This window comes from Microtus ochrogaster, chromosome 15, assembly GCF_000317375.1.
Source record: "Microtus ochrogaster isolate Prairie Vole_2 chromosome 15, MicOch1.0, whole genome shotgun sequence".
Classification (NCBI taxonomy): Eukaryota; Metazoa; Chordata; class Mammalia; order Rodentia; family Cricetidae; genus Microtus; species Microtus ochrogaster.
The window spans coordinates 20375116-20397077 of NC_022017.1; the positions used below are offsets into that span (position 1 = coordinate 20375116).

General features: G+C 39.5%; 1 protein-coding gene across 20 annotated transcripts in view; it reads left to right on the forward strand.

The window, feature by feature from the left end:
- The window catches only part of Kif21a (kinesin family member 21A), a 119651-nt gene that overhangs the window by 50909 nt on the left and 46780 nt on the right, over positions 1-21962 (forward strand). For all 20 annotated transcript variants that reach the window (XM_013348837.2, XM_026782667.1, XM_005354320.3 and 17 more), the window contains exons 2-10: positions 10045-10267; positions 10372-10554; positions 12324-12473; positions 13502-13636; positions 14049-14216; positions 15376-15491; positions 17422-17617; positions 17959-18148; positions 18531-18594. In XM_013348837.2, the coding sequence (XP_013204291.1) occupies positions 10045-10267; positions 10372-10554; positions 12324-12473; positions 13502-13636; positions 14049-14216; positions 15376-15491; positions 17422-17617; positions 17959-18148; positions 18531-18594 (1425 nt within the window). The remainder of the gene's footprint in view (positions 1-10044; positions 10268-10371; positions 10555-12323; positions 12474-13501; positions 13637-14048; positions 14217-15375; positions 15492-17421; positions 17618-17958; positions 18149-18530; positions 18595-21962) is intronic.

Sequence of the window (21962 nt, forward strand, 5' to 3'; positions counted from 1 at the left end):
GCTGATTGTTTTTCAATGTGAATGAGTGTACATGTGTGTGCCTGTGTGTGCGCATGTGTGTGTGCGCATGTTTGTGTGCGCATGTGTGTGTGCATGTGTGTGTGTGCATGTGTGTGTGTGCGTGTGTGAGTGTGTAGGCCAGAGGACAGACAACCTTGAGTGTCATTCCTCAGAAGCCATCCACCTTGTTGCTTGAGACGTATTGGACCACAGTACTAAGGCCATACATTTTTTAGGACTTATTTATTTTTATTTTGTGTGTACCGATGTCTTATTTGCTTGTAACTTAGTGTAATTTGAGTGTAGTGCTCCCAGAGGTCAGAAGACAATGTTAGACTCCTTAGAGCTGGCGTTAACTGCGGCTTGCTAGTCTTCACGTGGGTACTTAGAACTGAACCCAGGTCCTCTTCCAGACTAAGGTTGTATTTAATAGGAACAGTATGGTGGACGAAGTGGCATTGGTTTTAGGGCAGAACCAACCGGTGGAGTCAGGATCTACTTCCAAACATCGCCATTCCTCACTGCTTCAGAAATCTGGTGCAGGCCTAGCAGTGTGTTAGAGTCATGCGGAGAGCTAATTAACAATATAGAATCTGGTTCCACCTCGGGAAGTTATGATTTAACATGTCTGGGTGGGACCTGGGAATCTGCATTAATGTATAATGAAAACAAACACATTGAACTTCCCCGGCAATTCCTTCATGGGGCCAGGCTTGAGAACTGGAACTATTCCTATCTGTTGTCAGTAGCTACAGTCAGCACTCTCTCTTCATGGCTTCAACCGGTTTCTGATTTGCTGGTTAGTAATAAGCTCCCCCCTAGTTTTGACTGAGAAATACATCGTCACAGTCTTGAATCACCTTCTCTTACAAGTGTACCTGGGACAGTCCTAGTTTATGACTGTTACCTTGGAAGGATTGCTATTGGTGTCCCCCTTTCCTTCAATAGTGACCTAATTTGAACAGTAGAGGTTTAACTCTGCCTCTGACATTTTCAGACATTCATGACCTGTTCTTAGGAAGCGGAGGGTCAAGGATTTGTTTCCCTTAATATTACAGCAAACTGTTGTCAACAAGTGGCTTTGAAGAACACAGATCCTTTTCCTAGAGATCAAAACTATAAACCAGGTTGGAAAGGTTACAGAAGCTACATGTATCTAATGCTTTTGATCTATTATTCTTATAGAATCATATCAGTTTCTCTTATAAAGAAATAGTCTAATAAGGATGCAGTATCAAGAGGTAGTATGATAAGATTCTCATTTATCTCCCCAAAGCATACATAGCTTCATTTATAACTTTACAAGAGAATTTTTGAAGTTCCATGCATCATTGTAATGGACTGAGGTGTTTTATTGTTTTATTTGATATAGTTTCCTCTGCCCCAGGCTGGTCTTCAGCTTGTTGCTATGTAGCTAAGACTGCTTCTTCCTCCTGAGTGCTGCTGTTACATGGTGGCTTGCCTGTAAGGAAACAAGGGGGAGAGGTTCTTAGAGGTCCTAGAGTGTGTTAGAAACATCTAGAACAGAAAGTAGAAAGTTAAAGTTGGATAGAGGTTACCTTAGTATAGTGTCTATTTATTGGATTGGACTAGGGAAAGATTAAAAAGGGATCAGAAACCTCAGTGGCTTAATATTGTGACAATACAATAGTTGTCCTGACTTTTAGAAGACGAAAAATGAATAAAAACTAATTCACATTAAGCATCAAATGGAATAAAAACTAATTCACATTAAGCATCAGATGGAGACCCAGTAAGTAGTAGCCAGTGATGATGATTGTCTAGCATAACGACAGACATATGAAAGGCATGCGATCGGAGCTTTGGATCTGGTGGTGGCAGTCTCTGAGGAAGAACAGTGGTGGCTAGAGGGTGCCAGAAGAGCTGGTTAGAGCTAGGTGTGAGTAGAACCTCAGAGTGGGAATCAGGTCAGGTTATGGAGTGAACAGGAAAACTACCATCATGGCACAGGGATGAGATCAGAGTAACTCAAGCAATGAAACAAAGTGAAGCAGAGCTGGCAAAGGTATGCGAGCCCCAGGAAGTTCACAGTATCCATGAAACTGGATTAGGGACAACAGTGCTCTCTCTAGCATGGTAAGAAAACAACAGTGGCCAATTGCAAAAAGATTGTGTATGTCTTGTGTGTATCTTGACCAGTTAACTAGCACAAGAAAGGCTTATCCCTTGTGATGCTTTTAATAAAATGCAAAACAGAGGAGTTAGAGAGGAAATAGTGCAAGAGAAAACCACTATGAAAATTTTACTCTGAAAATACAGATTTGATCATCTGTATCTTTGCACTGTGTTATATGTGCTGCTTGTCTAGTTGTAAAGGGAAATATGGGTTCCGGCACACAACGGGGTGCAATATATTCCAGTGACACGGTATTATTTATTCTTTCTTAGCAGGCATTCCCTCCCCGCCCCCATACCTGCAAGTCAATGGCATTCCAGTCTCTAGCATTTGATTCCTTATATCTTTATAGCACATGATTTGCTATAGGGACCTACTGTACCATAATAATTACAGTTACCCTTTAAACTGAACTAGTTACTTGGGGAATTCTGTTCCTTTCTGAATGAAGTTCTCTTCTTGGTTGTAGGGGGAGATAAAAAAAAAACATAATAGAAAACTCCCATTTTGGAAACTAAAGATGCAGCTCAATTGCTTAGTTCTTATCTGGCATGCAAGAGGTTCTGAGTTCGGTTTCCAGTAGTACGCACACACATATTCTCTCTCTCTCTTATGCATACATACATACATGTGTGTATATGCACACGGACACATGCACATGGACACACACACACATACACACACACAAACACACATAAAACCGGCTGAAAGTGGGGGAACTAGTTGGGAATAAGGGTTATGGTGGGAGAGGGGAGAAATGAGAGAAGGGAATGGGGGATGTGTGTGAAAATTATCAAGTTCATTATAGATATGTCTGAAGTTGCCAATGAATAAAAAAAAAGTCATAAATTCCTAATGGGGTTGGAGATAGACTTAGGATAACTTGTTGTTCTTGTGAAACACCCAAATTGTGCTCCCAGAACCCATATGAGGTGTCTTACGATCTCCTATAACTCCAACCCCAGGGGATCTGACACCCTCACCTGGTCTTTGCAGGCAGCCACATACATGTAGCATAACACACGTAGACACACACAAATACACTTGTTGTATCCAATACTGACATGAGTGACAGGGTGAATAAGATGTGGTTAATCATTACTATGAAAAAATCTTTTTGTAATTGTGGCCTTTCTTTGCAAATGAAGGTCTAAAGTGCTCAACTTCATCATCTTTGTTTAGCACTATGTATATAACATGTATAGATACAGTTGTATGTCTATGTGCATAGAGATGCAGATAATGTTTAGTGCTGTAATATATATATATATGTATATATATGTATCTTTAGAGGAGTAGTTTCACATTTAAATTACTCAAAGACTCAGGGCTTTTAAACTATGCTTTTTTTTTTTTTTTTTAAAAAAAGCAATAGTTAAAGGACCCAAAACCTAAATCATACATTCTTTGTAGAAGACCCAGACTCTTTTGAGATGTTACGCTGATTGATGAGGTCACTGGCTTAGGGAATTTTTAAGTGACCTTGTAGTAATAGTATTCCCAGTACCCTATATATACCTCCCTAGGCTTTCATTGCCACACGGGGTCTCATTTGTTCAAGATGCTGCAATGTAGACATAGCAGGGATGTCTTATGGGCAAGTTAATTGACGCTGAGAGAGTAACTTGCCAAAAGTCAGTGCTAGTGTAGGTCAAGACCTATAAGAGCTTGACATTTTCTTCTGTTCACAAGGGTGCCAGCTAACTTTTGACTATTCATGAGTATTGGCAGAAGAGGCGATGCTCGGGTTGGAGGCTAGGTACTTTTACTACTCACAGTACCATCAGAACTGGGCTTTGCATATTTTAAGCTGGTTTCTCATTCCCTCCTGATCCACTAGGTGCAGGCAGATGCACTTATTCTATGGATGCTGTGCAAGCAATCAAGCTTGCCATGCAAGCAGAAAGCTTGGAGACTCTTCGACACGAAGCTGGAGCAATACAACCTTTGACTGATGGAGGATGCTCCCTTTTAAGGTTGCATGCTGGAAACAAGACTTGGGAGATGACCCCATGAAAGAGCAGTGAGGGCCTTGCTTCCTATGCAGTGATACTGAGGTTCCCTCCATACCTTGTTGAAATCACATGACAGGGTTGAACTTAAATCTACTGAATTTTCTTCCTTAAATTTTAGCTGAAAAGATAGCAAGTATAAGCTTTTATCCGAAATTATGTTTATCTTTTTATTCTGATATAATTCAAAACTAGGCCTCTTGGCTGATTTAATATATTCAGCTATAAAAATAGGTTGGTTATTGTGAAGGCAAAAAACAGGAAGCAAGGCACAATTTTGACAAACTTACTAGATTCAGTCTCAGAATGTCCTGTGACTTTCTGATGGCACTGCCGGAGGCCTAGTCATTTCCCCAGTGGCCACCAGAACATGGACTGTCTTCTGCTGGAGCTTGTAATAGAAATGAAGGCCGAAGGCAGAAGACTTACAACTAATGAGAGTATAGTGTATAGCAGGGAAAAGGTAGCTTGTAGTTTCCTACATAGAAAACCTTTGCTTTGTTTTCTTGATTAATTAAACTACGACTTGAACCTGTAGTAAACGTTAGAGACACACTAAACTAGACTCTTTATCTTATAGCTTAGAAAATTAGAAACAGCGTGTCATTGACTACTGTCCAAGAATGAGCTTCTGACAACTGAGCAAGAGCAGTGCACAGCACTGAAGCAGACTCCTTTTAGCTGATGTAGCCTATCAGAGTCCACTAGGAAATACTTACAGAATTACTCTGTTTTATATATTTGTAAGATAGATTGTTTATCTGCCAGGACTCGCTAGTGGAGAAACAGTAATCTAATTGGATTCTTACTATACTAAAATCATGAATGGCTTTCTGGGAGGGGTAAATAATTCAGCTTGATGAAAGAGAGACACTTCAAAGACTTGGAAACTAAAAGATTACAGTTTGCCCATGAATAGATTGACAATCCATGCAGATGGCAAACTACATATGTTATATGGGGAAGGACCTAAGTTGAGACCTAGTAATGACGGAGGGTTTATAGTAGCTCAGGGTGATTGGATTTGAACATAGAGAAGCAGAAAGAATCCAAATTAGGAAATTCTTACATCCCAGACAGAATATTGACATTTTTCTGCCAAAGACCAACCTTTTTAGGTAGTTTGCACAATTGATTTTGTAATTGGAATTTAGAAAACACAGATGTCACAACTGCTAGCTGCAGTAGAGGTTTGAAAAATATGAGGTTATAGATCAAGTTTTTTTTCTCTCTCTCCTTCCTTTTTTCCATCTTCCCTTTCCCTCCCTCCCTCCTTCCCTTCCTCCCTCCCTTCCTCCCTTCTTCCTTCCCTGCCTTCCTCCCTCCTTCTCTCCCTCTCTCCCTACTCCCTTTCCTTTCTTCCTTCCTTCCTTCTTCCTTCTTCCTTCTTCCTTCCTTCCTCCTTCCTTCCTTCCTTCCTTCCTTCCTTCCTTCCTTCCTTCCTTCCTTCCTTTCTTTTCTTTTTTTGAGTTATGCTTTTGCAGTGCACCCCTGGGTGGTCAGGAACATGCTATGGAGACCAGGTTGGCCTGGAACTCACAGAGATCCTCAACCCTCAGCCTCCTAATTGCTGGACTTAAAGGTGTGTATGTCACCACATTTATCCTAGAAACAGTTTTTGAGGAGTGGTGATAGAAGATGACCTGCATTCTGTTGACACTTTCAGTTTCATGTAAGAGTAGCAGATGCTGCTGCGTGCTAAAGGGAAGGTTTGGGTGTGAGATGGAGGCTGCATTTGTTCCTGTTTCCTCACCGTAAAATCAAAAACCTTGTATTGTATTCTCTTTCACACTTTCAACCTAGTTGCAACAAATTATAGTTTTCAGTACTTTATAATTATATATGTAGCATAATTATATGTGTAATTATATATTTATAATAGTTCAGATGTATAGATATAGTAATTATAGATTACTCATCTATAATTATCTATATGTTATATATAGTTATACAATATAATTTGATGTACAATATTAGAATAATTTACCCTAAATAGTTATGCCATTTGTTTTACACAAATTTTTTTCTTTAAGAAGCCACTTAAAATATGAGTTATATGATTATAAATTTTAAGAACTTGCAAGAAATTTTTAAAAGTTAACCAAAATATTTATATTACAAAATGTAGAGTTCATAGTTGTGGAGTTAGATGAGAATATTTAATGGTATAATATTTTACATAAAACTATTAGGAAATAAAGTTTGAAAATATGCAGAGGAAAATCTCGGATTCTTTTTTTGTTTTCTTTTGTAAGGTTCGACATTGGATTATTTTTTCCTTGTATAATCTCAGGTAGTGTTACAGTTTGTAGCTATATACATGTTAAGGTCTTCTCATTAAACAAATTGACTTTTGAGCTTAAAGTAAAAAATTTTCAGTCGGGTGTGCTTAAGGATTTGTCTGGCTTAAAAGACTAATTTTGAAGAAGCATTGAAAAAGAATTGCACAAGAAGCCTTTGAAGTTAGTTCCTCCTTCTCTGTGTTGTGCGAGACCATCTCAGAAAGAGCCTTTGCTTGTGTCTAATAGAAAGAGGGTTCAGCATGTCTGCTTGACAACTAAAGCCATGCCTTCTCCTCCACCCATGCAAATGAAGAGGATTGGGCATGGTCTGTCTTTAAACAGATCCTTCCTTCTATTAGCAAGGGTAGTAATCAGGTGAGTGTAGGTTAGGAGGTCAATGTAAAGACAGAGTGACAATGGCATCCTAAAATTGACTGGCAGATCTGCAATTCAAATGACACCAAATTTTGCTTTGTTATGTTGAAACAAAATTGATAGTAAATAATCCAGTAAATCAGCTTATGGTTATAATAATTTACTTAAAATCCAGTACCTGATTTCAAAGGCGAGCACAGTGCTGTGTTACAGGGTTAGGCTTTTGTTCTATCACAGGGAATTTGTTATGTTCTCAGAGAGTCTGGCAGCCGGAAAGCTGGTTGAGAGCAAAGGCAGGGAGTCCAGCTTGTCCCTGAAAGGGTGAAAACCCTCACCACTTTCCTTACCAGTAGAGTCCTTTTAAAATGCAAGGACTAGCATGACGCAGCAGGGAATTACAGTGGTGGAGGTTGGTGACCCCATCAGCTGCTTGTCTTACTAGTATCCATATGCATTGTGCAGAACAGACTTCTGGGAGTAAGGCAGGGTAGAGGCTTGGGGAGGAGGAGATGTGTGCAATATTCTCAGTAGGAGATGGTGAGGGCCTTAATTAGGGTGGTGTGACTGATGAGAAAGAACACTGTGGGCTGAAGAGCTATTTCAGGAAAAACTGGTGGCTCCTGAGGTAGATTAGATGGAACAGAGAAGAGGGTGGAACCGATATCCCCTTGAGGTTCTTCAGACTGTTCTGTTTGGGTCTTGACCACAATCAAGAGCTATTCTCCCAAAGACAGCTGGTGTTTGATATGGTTTCCTTTGTATAATTACGGGAAGTAGAGTAGGATGCGAGGTGTTTGGAAACAAGAGGATATTGATTTTGAGACACTTTATTAACCATGTGGAACCAGAAAGCCGAAGGTGCCCTTCCATGGGCTATTTGTACAAATGTATGACGTGGGATTCCCCTCTGTATGCTGGGAATATGTTTTATTGCCATTGGTTAAAAAGGAAGCTGCTTTCAGCCAATGGTTTAACAGCAAAGTCAGGCGGAAAATCCGAACAGAGATGTAGAGAGAAAGTAGGCAGAGTCGAGGCGCTGCCATATAGCTGCTGAAGAAGATAGACATTTGGGAACCTTATCAGTAAATCATGAGACTCGTGGTAAAATACAAAATAATAGAAATGGGTTAATTTAAGATGTAAGAGTTAGTTAAAAAGGAGCCTAAGCTAATAGGCCAGTGTTGTAATTAATACAGTTTCTGTGTGATTATTTTGGGTCTGGGTGGCTGGAGATGAACAAGCAGCCTCCATCTACAAATGTATTATTATTTTAGGTTAGCAAGACAGGCTTTGTCATGTCATTGTCATCTTTAGACTATGTTTTATCAGACTTTTTAGTTCTTATTTGTTCCTCTCTCCCACTGGCCTCTCCCACTTCCTTCTTAAACTGTTTCTTTTCTTCACTTAGTCTCACTTTTGCTTTCTTATTATATATCTTAAGGTCTCCTTTTCCACATCATAATCCTCAATTTATGGTCCATATATACCTGTATAAATACATGCATAAATAAAGTTATATCCATGAGCTATTTTTATGGTTTATAATCATAGCTTCTAGTGAGGAACTTTTTGTTATACTATTTCTTTGCCTTTCCTTTAAAATAAAAGGTTTATTCTATTTTTATTTATGTATGTACATGTGTGTGTATATCTGTGTGTGTGTCTCTCTCTCTCTGTGTTTGTATATATATGCACACATGTTTGCAGAGGCAGAAAAGACTGTCAGAGCCCTGTAGTCATAGTTATATCCAGTTAGGAGTTGCGTATTCTGGGTTCTGGAAACCAAACCCCAGTCCTTTGAGAGAACAGCAAGTGTTCTTACTGCAGAACCGTCTCCTAGGACCTCTTTGTCCTCCTATAACGCTGTATCCTACAGTTGAGCAGTGTTAGATCTAGAAGGAAGTATGGGAATGACAATGTCGCCCGACAAGTGAGGACATTGGTGCTTTCCAGTGAGAGAACTGAAGTCCACACTCATTTATGAGCACTTCATTCCCTAGTGCCTAACCAGCTACCTGCTGACTATTGTAGTCCATCACTCTAGCTCGCTGCGTAAGTAAGTCTAATGTGTACTTAGTTCGGTATTGTTTTTCCTATCCTTGTTTTCCATCTTTAAAGAGAAAGAGCTAAAAATCACGCCTGGACTTATGGTTGAGTTTATGCTTAGTAAACAGATGAATTTCTCCATCACTAGACCTGAGTTTGACCTCATAAAACAGGGATGTGGCACTAATTCCTTTAAAACCTGCTTCTTCCTCTGTCTTTATCATTTTCTATTTTCTGCATGTGGTTGCCTTGTTTTTCTTTGTTAAACTGCTACTGTTTCTCCATGGCAAGCAGGGATCTGGACCTAGTGACCACTGGTGCCTATGCCCAGGATGTTGTGTCTATAGAGTAAGCAGAATGGACCTGCAGTCTGGTTTGTTCTGTTATGAACGTATTACCATACTGACTTTCCTTCTTCGAGAACAAGCCTTGAAATTACAAACAGAATACAGAACAGGAAATTACTGGGTTCTAGAGCAGGTGGGATGGGTACGTGCTGTGGACGGGGACAACCCATGTAATGTCACTGGTTTTTGCTTTGGAGAGAAAATATTGGAAGTTATTTATATCTATTTTTAATTTTTAATTTATTTTTGACAACTCTTGCTTCTGATATGTCTTAGCATATGACCAAACAGTAAAGTTGTATATACATGCTTATGATTAACAAATGATTATATATATGTATATTATTTATGTAATATTTCGTTTTTATGATGATCATTGGGAATAAAGAGGAAAGTGATAACTGAGTAGTCGTGTTTATTTGACTGTTTATTTCTTTTTTAAAAAATATTTATTTATTTATTATTTATACAATATTCTGTCTGTGTGTATGCCTGCGCACCAGACCCCATTACAGATGGTTGTGAGCCACCATGTGGTTGCTGGGAATCGAACTCAGGACCTTTGGAAGAGCAGACAGTGCTCTTAACCTCTGAGCCATCTCTCCAGCTTCTTGACTGTGTATTTCTTATAGTTGATGAAAAGCATCTACCCAATAAGGATTTAATTTTAAGGGGAACTTCATACTCTTGTTCATTGTTTTTGGGATTGTTAAGTAACTCATTGGGTTTGTTAGGCAAGCCGTTTTACTTACTGAACTTAATTCAGTGTTGTTGACCAAGAATTTTAGCCCCTATTTTTTGAGAATTGATTTGCCCATAATTTCTTTTCTGATTGTTCTTCACAGGATAAGACCACAGCTTGCCAAAGAGAAGATCGAAGGATGCCATATCTGTACATCAGTGACACCAGGAGAACCGCAGGTCTTCCTAGGGAAAGATAAGGCATTTACCTTTGATTATGTGTTTGACATCGACTCTCAGCAGGAGCAGATCTACACGCAGTGCATTGAGAAGCTAATTGAAGGCTGTTTTGAAGGGTACAATGCTACAGTTTTTGCATATGGACAAGTAAATACCTTGTTATTTGCGCAGGAGCTGTGATTCAGTTGCATTTGCATTTTCATGTCTTATGGCCGTGTTAAAATTTTTCCCCTTCTCTTTCTTTTGTTCAGACTGGAGCTGGGAAAACATACACAATGGGGACAGGATTTGATGTCAACATCATGGAGGAAGAGCAGGGCATCATCTCTCGGGCTGTTAAGCACCTTTTCAGGAGCATTGAAGAAAAAAAATCTACAGCGATTAAAAATGGGGTTCCTCCTCCTGAATTTAAAGTGAATGCCCAATTCTTAGAGGTAATAGATTCATTGTCAGTTTTCGTTAAATTCATCCATAACACCAGATACTTAGGGTTTTTTTGTTTTTTTTACTGTTGGCCTTTAGTAGAGTGTTTGTCATATAGTACTCAGTCAATGCTGTTTGAGTAAATTAGCATTAGTGAACAGATAATAAATATACCTTACTCTTGGATGTAATAATGTTGACATTTATATTATAAATGCTTTACAGTATCTATACATTAAAAGTACAATTAGTATGGTTTATTTCAGAATCTTTCCTTATCAAGTGATAAACTATTGTGGGTAATTTGGATGGGTTTATAAAGTTCTGGGAATTTAGAAATTATGATCAAAAGAGAGAAGACAAGTTGAGAAACAGCTTCAGAGACTGATTGTGTCTCTGAAGTGCCCTAAGGTTATCAGTTAGGATGAATTTACAATAGCCTAGCATTGTAGGGAGTTATGTCTGTAGAAGAAAATGTGAGCTTTGGAATAATACAATAGTTGGTGGACTGCAGTGTTATAATTCTAAATTGTGTTTGTACACAAACCAAGACAGAGCCTTTAAAAACTAAAGAGAGGGACGATGGATGTCTCAGTGTGTAAGGGTGCTTGCTGCCAAGTCTAATGAACCAAGTTCCATCCCTGGGAACGCCCCCTGGATTGAAGGAAGCAATTTTCCATATGCATACCACAGCATGCATGTCCCCAAGCATACACATAAATAAATACATGCAGTGAAACATAAAATAGAAGTAAGCAACTAAAGATAGAATTATCAGCCCGTTCGCCAGCTGGAACCCCCCAGCATAGTCACGATTACCAAGTTATGGAATCAGCCTGGATGTCCATGGACAGATATATGCATGAAGAAAATGTGATACGTGCACACCTACGTACACATATATGCGCAGTGGAGTATGATTCAGCTATAAGAATGAAACTGTGTTATTTGTGAGAAAATGAACGGAACTGGAGATCATCATGTCAAGTGAAGTGAGCCAGACTCACAGACGTTTGTTAGACAGGAAAGGACGGGAAGGCATTGAAATAGAAGTGAGGAAGAGGGGAAGGTGCTAAAGAGCGCAAAAGCCAGTGGTTTATCAGACATATCTGTGCCTGAAGTACATTGTATACATATGGAAAATGTCACAATAAAGCCTATTGTTTGCCCATTAATGAAACAAATTAAGAAAACAAAATGAAAAGACACTAATAGGAAAAATTATAAGGCAAGAGAAATACAGTTTTAAGCTGAAATTGTAGAATTTTTAAAATTCTTAAAATCTCTCACCTTTGAGTGTGCTGGTACATTTCTTTAATCCCAGCATCTGAAGCAGAATCTCTGTGAGTTCAAGGACAGCCTGATCTATTTAGTGAGCCAGGGCTATCCGGTGAGAGCCTACCCCCTGACCTTCTCCCCCAAATCACAAGTCTTCTGCCCTGACCTTTTAGCTTTGCCAGCATATGGTACAAACTGTTCTAGGCTTCTTATTTCTCTTTGCTTATATCTTGCAAAGTGGTCTTAGGTCATCTTAGCTTGTGCTTATCCTGTTTATCATGATTAAGTTATTTATTCTTCTTATTTTATAGCTAAATCTGGCATTCACTGAATAGTCATGATTTGTGATAATATAGTGATTTATAGCAGTGTTTTATTTGGAGGAAACAGATGTCATTTTGCGGGCGGTCAAGCATTTATGTGGCAGATACTGTGTGGAGCACGCTAGAGGCTCAGAGCCCCATGCCTACACAACTCACCTGGGAATGTTTCTTTTCCACAGCTTTATAATGAAGAGGTCCTAGATTTGTTTGATACCACTCGGGATATCGATGCAAAAAATAAAAAATCAAATATAAGAATCCATGAAGATTCAACCGGAGGGATTTATACTGTGGGAGTCACAACGCGCACTGTGAATACGGAGCCAGAGGTGACTGTTTCATTAAAATAGTGCTTTGACAACCAACCTTAACTTATAACACACTTAAGATAAAAATCTTCTTTGGCTGAGGAGTGGTGGCTCACACCTCTAGTCCCAGGACTCGGGAGGCAGAGGCAGGTGGATCTCTGGGAGTTCGAGCTCAGCCTGGTCTGCAGAGTACAAAGTGAGTTGCAGGACAGCCAGGTCTACACAGAGAAATCCTGTCTTGAGCCCTCCTTTTCCCACCAAAAAAAAAAAAGTTTACTTTCTTTGTATTTCTTTTTCTCCACAAAGAACAGCATTATTAAAATGTTGGAGGCCTAGCAAGGTGATTCTATAAGTAAAGGTACCTAGTGCTGAGCCTTCCGTCCTCAGAACTCCCATGGCGGAAGGAACGCCGACTCCCAAACTCCCGGATGTTGTCTTACCCTACACAGGCAGCATCATGGCACACATGTGCACACGCAGACATAAATTAATGCACACACAAATTTAACGTGATGCTTATGCTAATTCCATAGCATGACATATATCATACCGCCAAAAGAGCCCAGAGCAGTGTGTGTATAGTAAGTATTCTTCCACAAGTAAAGAAGGCTAAATAGTTAGTGCTGAAATATAGACAACTCTCCATTTGTCTTGTTTGCTTGGGACATTTAGGATTGTATTTTGGTTTATATAGAGAAATGTTTAAGAAAAAAAACCTAATAAAACTGAGAAGAAAAAAAATTAAACAAGATATAGCACAGCCTAATTCAGATTATTGTGGAGTTTGTACCAAAGCATTCTACTGTAACAGTTTGGAATGGAGGCTGCAAATGTCAGCACACGACAGACAATGGAACTTAGTGTTTTCCCCTAGTTAAAAAAGAATGCACCATTATACTGAGAAGTTCAGCTCCCGTGTGTCTGTAACAGAAACGATAGGATGAGAACTCTTCCTTCCTAGCCTTTGCTGCAGTGGGTTTCAGCTCGACTCTAGACTGGGCGGTACCTGTTCAACTGTCGTTAACTGAAGCCTCTCTTCTGCTCTGCAGATGATGCAGTGTTTGAAGCTGGGTGCTTTGTCCCGCACCACCGCTAGTACCCAGATGAACGTACAGAGCTCTCGGTCACATGCCATCTTCACCATTCACGTGTGTCAGACCAGAGTGTGTCCCCAGATAGAGGCTGTGAGTTCACTCTTCTTGTTTCTTCAACTTTTAGCCTTTAGATTCTCCAATCACACAGCTCTCGGGAAAGATGTTTGATTTAAACTCACCTTAGTGTTTCTTTCTTTTAATATCCTTCTCTCATTTATTTAACCAAAGGTGGTCAAGTGTGGAAGACTTTGAGACACAAGCAGAATTACTAAATATCCATTTGTTGCGAACTAGTGGAGATGTTGTTCTCTTGACCCTTTGCTGGGAGATCTGTTTCTACCTTTCCCTTAGTTCAGAATAGCTGGAGCTGGCCTTCCAACCCCTTTCTGATGTTGTCATTTATGTTTGTATGGCTAAGTGACTGTGTCTTTAGCTGTAGAAGGTTACAGGGTGTTTGATGTCATATTAATAAGGCGTTTTCAATTACCTTTCGTGATCATAGGAGAATGCAACCGATAATAAGATGATTTCCGAATCGTCGCAGATGAATGAATTCGAAACCCTGACTGCGAAGTTTCATTTTGTTGATCTGGCAGGATCAGAAAGACTGAAAAGAACGGGAGCTACCGGCGAGAGGGCAAAAGAGGGCATATCCATCAACTGTGGGCTGGTAAGGCTAAACTCTGGACAGAGACACTGGGCCTCTGCTGCCCTCTCTCCGTTCAGTGTTGTTTGTTTTTGTCTTTTGGGTGCTCAGCATGTAGTCTAGACTCACCTCACAATGATTCTGCCATACTGGGATTACAGCGTAGGTTATCAGGCCCAGCTTTTCCCTTCATCGCTGACTTAGGAATGAAGTACAAGGTAACTCACTGAGCCGCTAACCACATTGTACACTTCCCTACCCCCACACGCTAGACTCTCTCACTATGTTAGTTTGGCTTGCTCAACTTTTATAGTATGTGTAAAAGGTTATTTCTGGGGAATATATTTTTAAGCTTCTTTCCACATTTGAAAATGTACTTTCTAAACAAACGCTTAGAATTAAGTGTCTCATTTGGACAAGACATAAAGTTAGCTTTTACTGACAATGTGGTGATGATCATTTTGTTGAATGGATTGTTCAAAAGTCTTTTAGCAATGATTTTTTTTTTAAATCTCTTATATTAGGAATTAATTTTAATACTATGCCACCTAGTGGTATTTTGGTGGGAAAGCACCCGTGTTTGTATTAGCATACGGCTTCACTATGTGCAAGAAAACATTTCAAGGGCTGGAGAGATGGCTCAGTGGTTAGAGCACTGGCTGTTCTTCCAGAGGTCCTGAGTTCAATTCCCAGCTACCACATGGTGGCTCACAACCATCTGTAATGAGATCTGGCGCCCTCCTCTGGCATGCGGGCATATATGGAGGCAGAATGTTGTATACATAATAAATAAATAAATCTAATAAAAAAGAAAATATTTCAGGATGAGCTTTTGCATACCAAGACTTGTCTTCTTGTGTCCTCATTGTAAAACTGTAAGTTTATTCTCATGTAAGTAATAGCTAAGACCCGTGAAAGGGTTATGTAACACACACATACCTGTTATGAGTAACACACATAACTAAGCTTACGTGTATTAAAAAGACATGTGAATCAAATTCAAACACAGGTTCTTTTTTGTATGTTTGCTTGCTTCTCTGTCTAGCCCTAGTTGCCCTGGAACAAACACAGGTTCTTAATTTTGTTTTGTTTCCATTTTATTTCCTATAGACTGTCCTTATTTTTTAAAAGTGCTATAATTAATAAACATAGGATTTTCCCCCTCTCTCTCTCGCTTTGTTAGTTGGCTCTTGGAAATGTGATCAGTGCCTTGGGTGACAAGAGCAAGAGAGCCACCCACGTCCCCTATAGAGATTCCAAGCTGACCAGGCTTCTGCAGGACTCCCTTGGGGGTAACAGGTATGCAGTCATGATTATTCTGAGTTTTGAGCCTTCATTATTTTTAAGTGTACCTTTAAGAACGTATATGAACTGCTTTTATTTTAAAAACAAATTAATAGGATGAAAAACTGATAATTGTATTAGTTACCTAAAATGTGTATATAGTTATATATATATATATATAATATTTTAAGCAGTTCTTAAAATATTCTTTGGGTTAGTGCTAATATTTCTGTCTAATCAATAATGATTTAAAGTGCAGGGACATTAAGTAATTTTTAAAAAACTCATAACTTTTTATATAATACATGCTCATTCTATAATAGTGTAGTGTCTGCTTAGCATATAGGAAATGCCTAAAAGAATTTTGTTGGAAAAGAAATGCAACTTTCTAAGTAAGTACGAAGTAGCTAGAATATTATCGACAGTTTGTCCAAAGTCTACACTGAGAACTTGTTTTGTATGTGGAAAAATTTATACCATATGCCTCTTTTGTTTGAATATGATTACGTTTTGTATATAGTTCAAAGCTGAACCAAATGAAAACATCAGTGAAAGGGAAGAAATTTTTAAACAATTAAGAAATTTTGAATTTAGTTTCTCTATGTATGTGTGGGTACCTGCATGAATGCCTGTAGAGCACACGTGAGCACCCTGGAGGCCGGATGGCAGTGCTGGGTCCTGTGGGACTGGAATTACAGATGATTGTGAACTGACACATGGGTTCTGGGAATCGGATCCAGGTTTTCTGCAAGAGCAGTCAGTATTCATAGCTGTTGAGGCTTCTTTCCAACCCTGGAAGAGTTTTTTTTTTTAATGCTAAATTAACGTAATGAAATTATTTTTGTTTTCAACCTGCCATATTTGTAGTTAGAATAGTTTCAGAATTATTGTATACACTGCCTCAAAAAGTTGACATCGAAGTGAGGGTCCAACGTATGTACTGACACCGTCTCAAGGTATCAAAGAACATATTATATATCCCTTCTCCCTTGTGTTACCCAGGTTAACAAAATCCTTTCGATGAGATGGTCTTAAAGCATGGGGGCTTTTAAACTTGACTTTAAGTTAATATCATCAATCTCTGCTTCAAGGGAAGATGCTATTTAAATGGCAGGGTGTTTGGTTCATTCTTTTTGTTTTGTTTCCTTTTCTTTTCTTTATACCCCCATCATAATGTCTCCCCCCTCCACTCTACCCAGCCCCACCTTCCCTCTCTCCTCAGATCCGCTGCTCCTCTGTTTCCCTTCAGAAAGGAGCAGGCTTCCCAGGGCTGTCTACCAAGATATGGTAAGACTAGGCACAGCAGGGCGGTGGTGGTGCACACCTTTAATCCCAGCACTTGGGAGGCAGAGGCAGGCGGATCTCTGTGAGTTCGAGACCAGCCTGGTCTACAAGAGCTAGTTCCAGGACAGACTCCAAAACCACAGAGAAACCCTGTCTCGAAAAACAAAAACAAAACAAAACAAAACAAAAAAAGACTAGGCACAAACCCTCTTATCAAGGCTGGGGGAGGTAGCTTAGTAGGAAGAAAAGAGTCTAAAGCACAGACAAAAGGGTCAAAGACACCCTCATTCCCACTGTTAGGACTTCCACAAAAGCACCAAAACCTATACAACCATATCGTATATGTAGGGTATGTAGTATCACCTCATGTGGGCTCCATGATTGTTGCTTCATTCTCTGTGAAGCCCTATAAACCCTGCTTAGTTAATGTCTGTGGACCATGTTCTCCTGCTATCCTCGATCCCTGTGCTCCTGCGGTTCTTCCTCCCCCTCTTCTGCCAGGTTCTCCATCTCTGAGGGGAGGGACCTGGTCAAGATCTCCCATTTGGGCCTTTTCTCTACCTAATAGTTGGCTGTGGGTCTCTAAATAGCAGGGATTTTAAAATAAGCACCTCAGTATTTGCTTTTATTTTTATGACTAATTATTACTTGTAACTTTCAGCCAAACAATCATGATAGCGTGTGTCAGCCCTTCAGACAGAGATTTTATGGAGACATTAAACACTCTGAAATATGCCAACCGGGCTAGAAATATTAAGAACAAGGTGATGGTCAATCAAGACAGAGCAAGCCAGCAAATCAATGCACTCCGAAGCGAGATCACACGCCTTCAGATGGAGCTCATGGAGTACAAAACAGTAAGCCAGCAGGCCTGACTGTATGTTCTCTGACACACCAGATGCTGATGTGTTGGGAATGTAATCATGCCTTTTTGGAGTGGTTGAATATATTTGTCTTTGGAGGTAGTCTTTGGGAAGTTGGATTATCCAGAATTCTTCAAAAGGCTTCTTACCCAATCTATTAATTCTCCTGACTAATGCACCGTGAAGATTGTAGTAGGAGGAAATTGATTTTTTTGCCTTGGGGCTGGGAAGATAAAGATGCTGTTGGTTATAGCACTGTGTGATCTTGGGGTGTCTTTAAAGAAGACTCTGTTGCACTTAAAGCCTCCGCCAACAAGGGAATATTTCTTCTCCAGGGCAAAAGAATAATTGATGAGGAGGGCGTGGAAAGCATCAATGACATGTTTCATGAGAATGCTATGCTACAGACTGAAAACAATAACCTACGTGTAAGAATAAAAGCCATGCAAGAGACTGTGGATGCTCTGAGGGCCAGAATCACACAGCTCGTCAGCGATCAGGCCAACCAAGTTCTTGCCAGAGCAGGTATGAGTTTAGGGTGGGGTAGGCAAGAGATTAACTTCTGTAGGGCATCAGCCAATCTTTGTGTTGATTATTTACTTAAAATAGTTGACTTTGAAATGTTAATCTTTTAATCTATAACCTATATTTTTAAGTTAAATACCTAATTGAAAAAAATAAGACATTCCTATATAAATAAAATGTGCCCTTTGGCAGCATTTTATTTTATGGTCTGTTTATGTAATTCAGGATAGGAAATTCGTTGGAGGAATTGTGTTATTTTGGTACTAAGTTTCAAACCTGGGGCCTCATACATGCCAGACAAGAACTATTCTATTGAGCTATACTCCCAATGCTGAAGTCTTCATTTTAAAATAAAAGTTTTATTTCATGTTTTATCTTGCAGGTGAAGGGAATGAAGAGATTAGCAATATGATTCATAGCTATATCAAAGAAATCGAAGATCTCAGGTATGGTTTTCTAGAACATGTAATGCATGTCTGTTTTTGCAGCATTTATAGCATTTCTGTGTGCTGAGATGATCGTTCTAAACTATTCCTGTTGCTATTTCAGTCCTGGGGTTGTGGTAACTTTAGAGACTAGATACTTGGCTTTCCCATGTCATATTCCAAGCCAAATTTCATCTTCTCCCTTCCTATGCTACTCTTTAATATTATGTTCTTACTGTTGCTGCTAGAACTTCATTGGACAGCACCCAACCCAACTATAGGGCAGGCATACCTGATGTTGGTGAAGCTATCCTTATTGCCAATCATACCTGTGGATCTTTCCCCCTCCCTTGGAAATACGTCAATATCTATGAATAATCTTTAACTTTTTGGATTTTTATTCTTTCCTGTTCCCTTCTACCTTAAGCTATTATGTAATTCAATGAGTCCCTGTTTTCTCTGTCTGTGCTCTCCACTGACATATTTTTAGACACACTGTAAACTCACCTTTGAGCATGGATGCCATGGATTGGAGGCAAACATGCCATAAAGAGGCCATAGTCTTTAGTAGAACATAGTATCACGACACATGCAGTAAATAGAAATGTCAGAATTTAGTAAAATAAAAAAGTCTATCCGTGGTGTATGGATGTGAAGACTGTGTAAGATTTGGGGGACTAGGGGGTATGAAACAGGAGAGGGACAGTAAGCATTTCTGGATGGTTTTAGTTTCCATATTTGCCCTGATGTTTAGTTATTTTTCTCACGGAGTAAAACCTCAGACAGCTCTGTGAGGAAATGTCTGCAGATAGTAACCAAGTGGGAGGGTGACCTACTTCATAGCCATTCTCATCACATTGCCCTGTCTTGAATTTGCGTGATTTGTCCCCTTTCAGCCCTGGCCTTATTCTAGCCATTCTCAGTGACAAGTGCTTTCTCCACTTCCTGCCTCCGCAAAGTTCTCTCCTCTCTTCCTTGTTTGGAAGAATCAAAGACAAATAAGATACTCCAATGTAACATGGCAATAAAGTTATTTACATGATTGCAATGCACGTGTGTATGTGTGTGTGTGGTTTGTGTGTGAATTTTCATGCCTCGCTGTTTGTTGCTGTTTGACAGAGGCCTTTGGGTATTGTGTCCTGGCTCTGGGCAGGATTCCGCCTAAACTGTCAGTTTCTACCTTGGTTAGGAGAGCGCCTCCTGAGCAGTCTACAGTATATCCTCAGACTAATCTTTTCTTCCGCACTCTGTAGACCACCCCTTCTCCTCTGTGTTTTACCATGTCCCAGAAACTCTGCTCCCTTAGCTTCTGCAGGCCCTCTTCCTTTTGTAGGCAGCTGCTCTTCACCTCCTTTATTCCCTGGGTTCAGGACACTTTGCTGATGATTGCGTTCTGGTTCTTATGGTCTGTTTCCTCTCCTCCTCCCTGTTACTCTAAAGCTGCATGTAAAGCTTGGCTCTCACTTTGGCCCAAAGGTATGACAGCATCATTATTTCCTAGGAGACTGCCAATATAATTTCCACTCCTAGTCTGTAAAAGCAGCACACAGTAACTTCGTGCTCATGGTGTTGAGGGTTTACCTTAAGCCTTTACCAATGCTTCTTGATGACTCATAGCCCAAGGCCAGTCCATTGTCAACCCCTTCCTTATATGGGTTAATACTTTGTTTCATATTCCCAACTTTGAAATCATGTTGGTGGCTCTTTAATTAGATGTTTCCCAGCTTTGAGGAGTAGTTTTCAAGAGTCCCAGGTTTATAATGTATCATGTGAAAATAAATGACATATTAAATCGCCATAAATGAACTCTGAGTTCAAATTGGACTACCTGGGTTGTTGTTTAATCTCCTCTTAATTAATAAGGTGCTACCTGACATCACTACATTACCTGACACCTACCTCTACATTCCCTGGCATCTCTGAGTTTTAGTTTCTGAGTCTATAATAAGAGATAATTGAAAGTCTCACAAAGTTATTATGGACTTGAGCAAAACAATAGGCTATGAAGGTTCTTAAGCCAAAAGATGCTGGACAGGTCTAGTGTGTCACTTGACCCATCTTTTCAAATTCTGTTTTCACCCACTAATCTCGTTAATCCATATGTCTGTCAAAATTTATTCTTGGGAAGATTAATTAAACTAAGTGAAATTTATCTGAGTGTATCACAACTTGGATATTTGTTTTAAATCTTATTATTCAAGTTATTAAATCATAAGTGTGACCTTTTAATAAACTGAAACAACCACCATTTAACCCCCTGGATTTGGTGGTGTGAAGACTTCAGAAGAAGTATGAAAACATAAGATGAGAACATTGAAATCATTGAACTTCTTTCCACTCTTTCCTGAGCTGAGTCCTGAAGCTTGGCAGTCATTTTCAGTGGTATTCATATTCATGTATTCAGTTATTGTCACAACAATGTGTCTGTCATCTTATCTGTTCTTTGCAATACCACAATGCATCATGAACATTTTTTTTCAGGATTCTAAAGCATTATCTTTATAATTGTGTTTATAATTAATTTATTTTACTACTGTTAGATAACAATATTATTTCTAATTTTTATAAGAATTTTTATTATATTTATTTATAGTTGCAATTCATTACATAATTAATTTTCATAGCAACCCTAGAAAAATTATCTATTTTAATCTCTGTTTTAAATGGGGAGCAGTAGAGGCTCTTAGAGACTGATGGCCCAGATCTAAGGAGTGCAGATGAAATCTAAGCCTTGTCTCTGCTCCTTCCTGAGATGGCTAATACTTTCTCTTATGTCACACTGCCGTCTAATCAGTAAGACTGCAGCAGTAGCAAGTGTGCTTGTGTGTTGGGGGACAGGGAGTGGAAAGTGGGATAAAGACACATTCTCTCTCTCGCCTATAAAAGAGCAGCTTTTGTTTACATGACTGGTGTTTATGCAAGTGAGCCCTCTGGGTTTCAGTCCTTACTAGATATGTCTTGAAAATAAAAACAACAGCAACAAACTGGCTGCTGTTTGTTACATAATGGTCTGAAACCGATATTATTGGTAGGTGGTTTACTATATTTTCATATAATTTCAGCTTTCATTTTGGTGTTGTCTAGGCTTTGTGCTACATTGTAAATAGAGAAAAGCATTGACATATTAGCTAAGGTGAATGTGTTTCCGGTGTGCATATGTTCATGGTTACACAGCAGTGTGAGTGTGTTCTTAGTATGCATGGTGGTGGTGACGGTCACACAGTAGTGTGAATGTGAATCCAGTGTGCATGGTGGTGGTGGTGGTGGTGGTCACATAGCAGTGTGAGTGTGTTCTCAGTATGCATGGTGGTGGTCACACAGTAGTGTGAATGTGTATCAGTGTGCATGGTGGTGGTGGTCACATGGCAGTGTGAGTGTGTTCTCAGTGT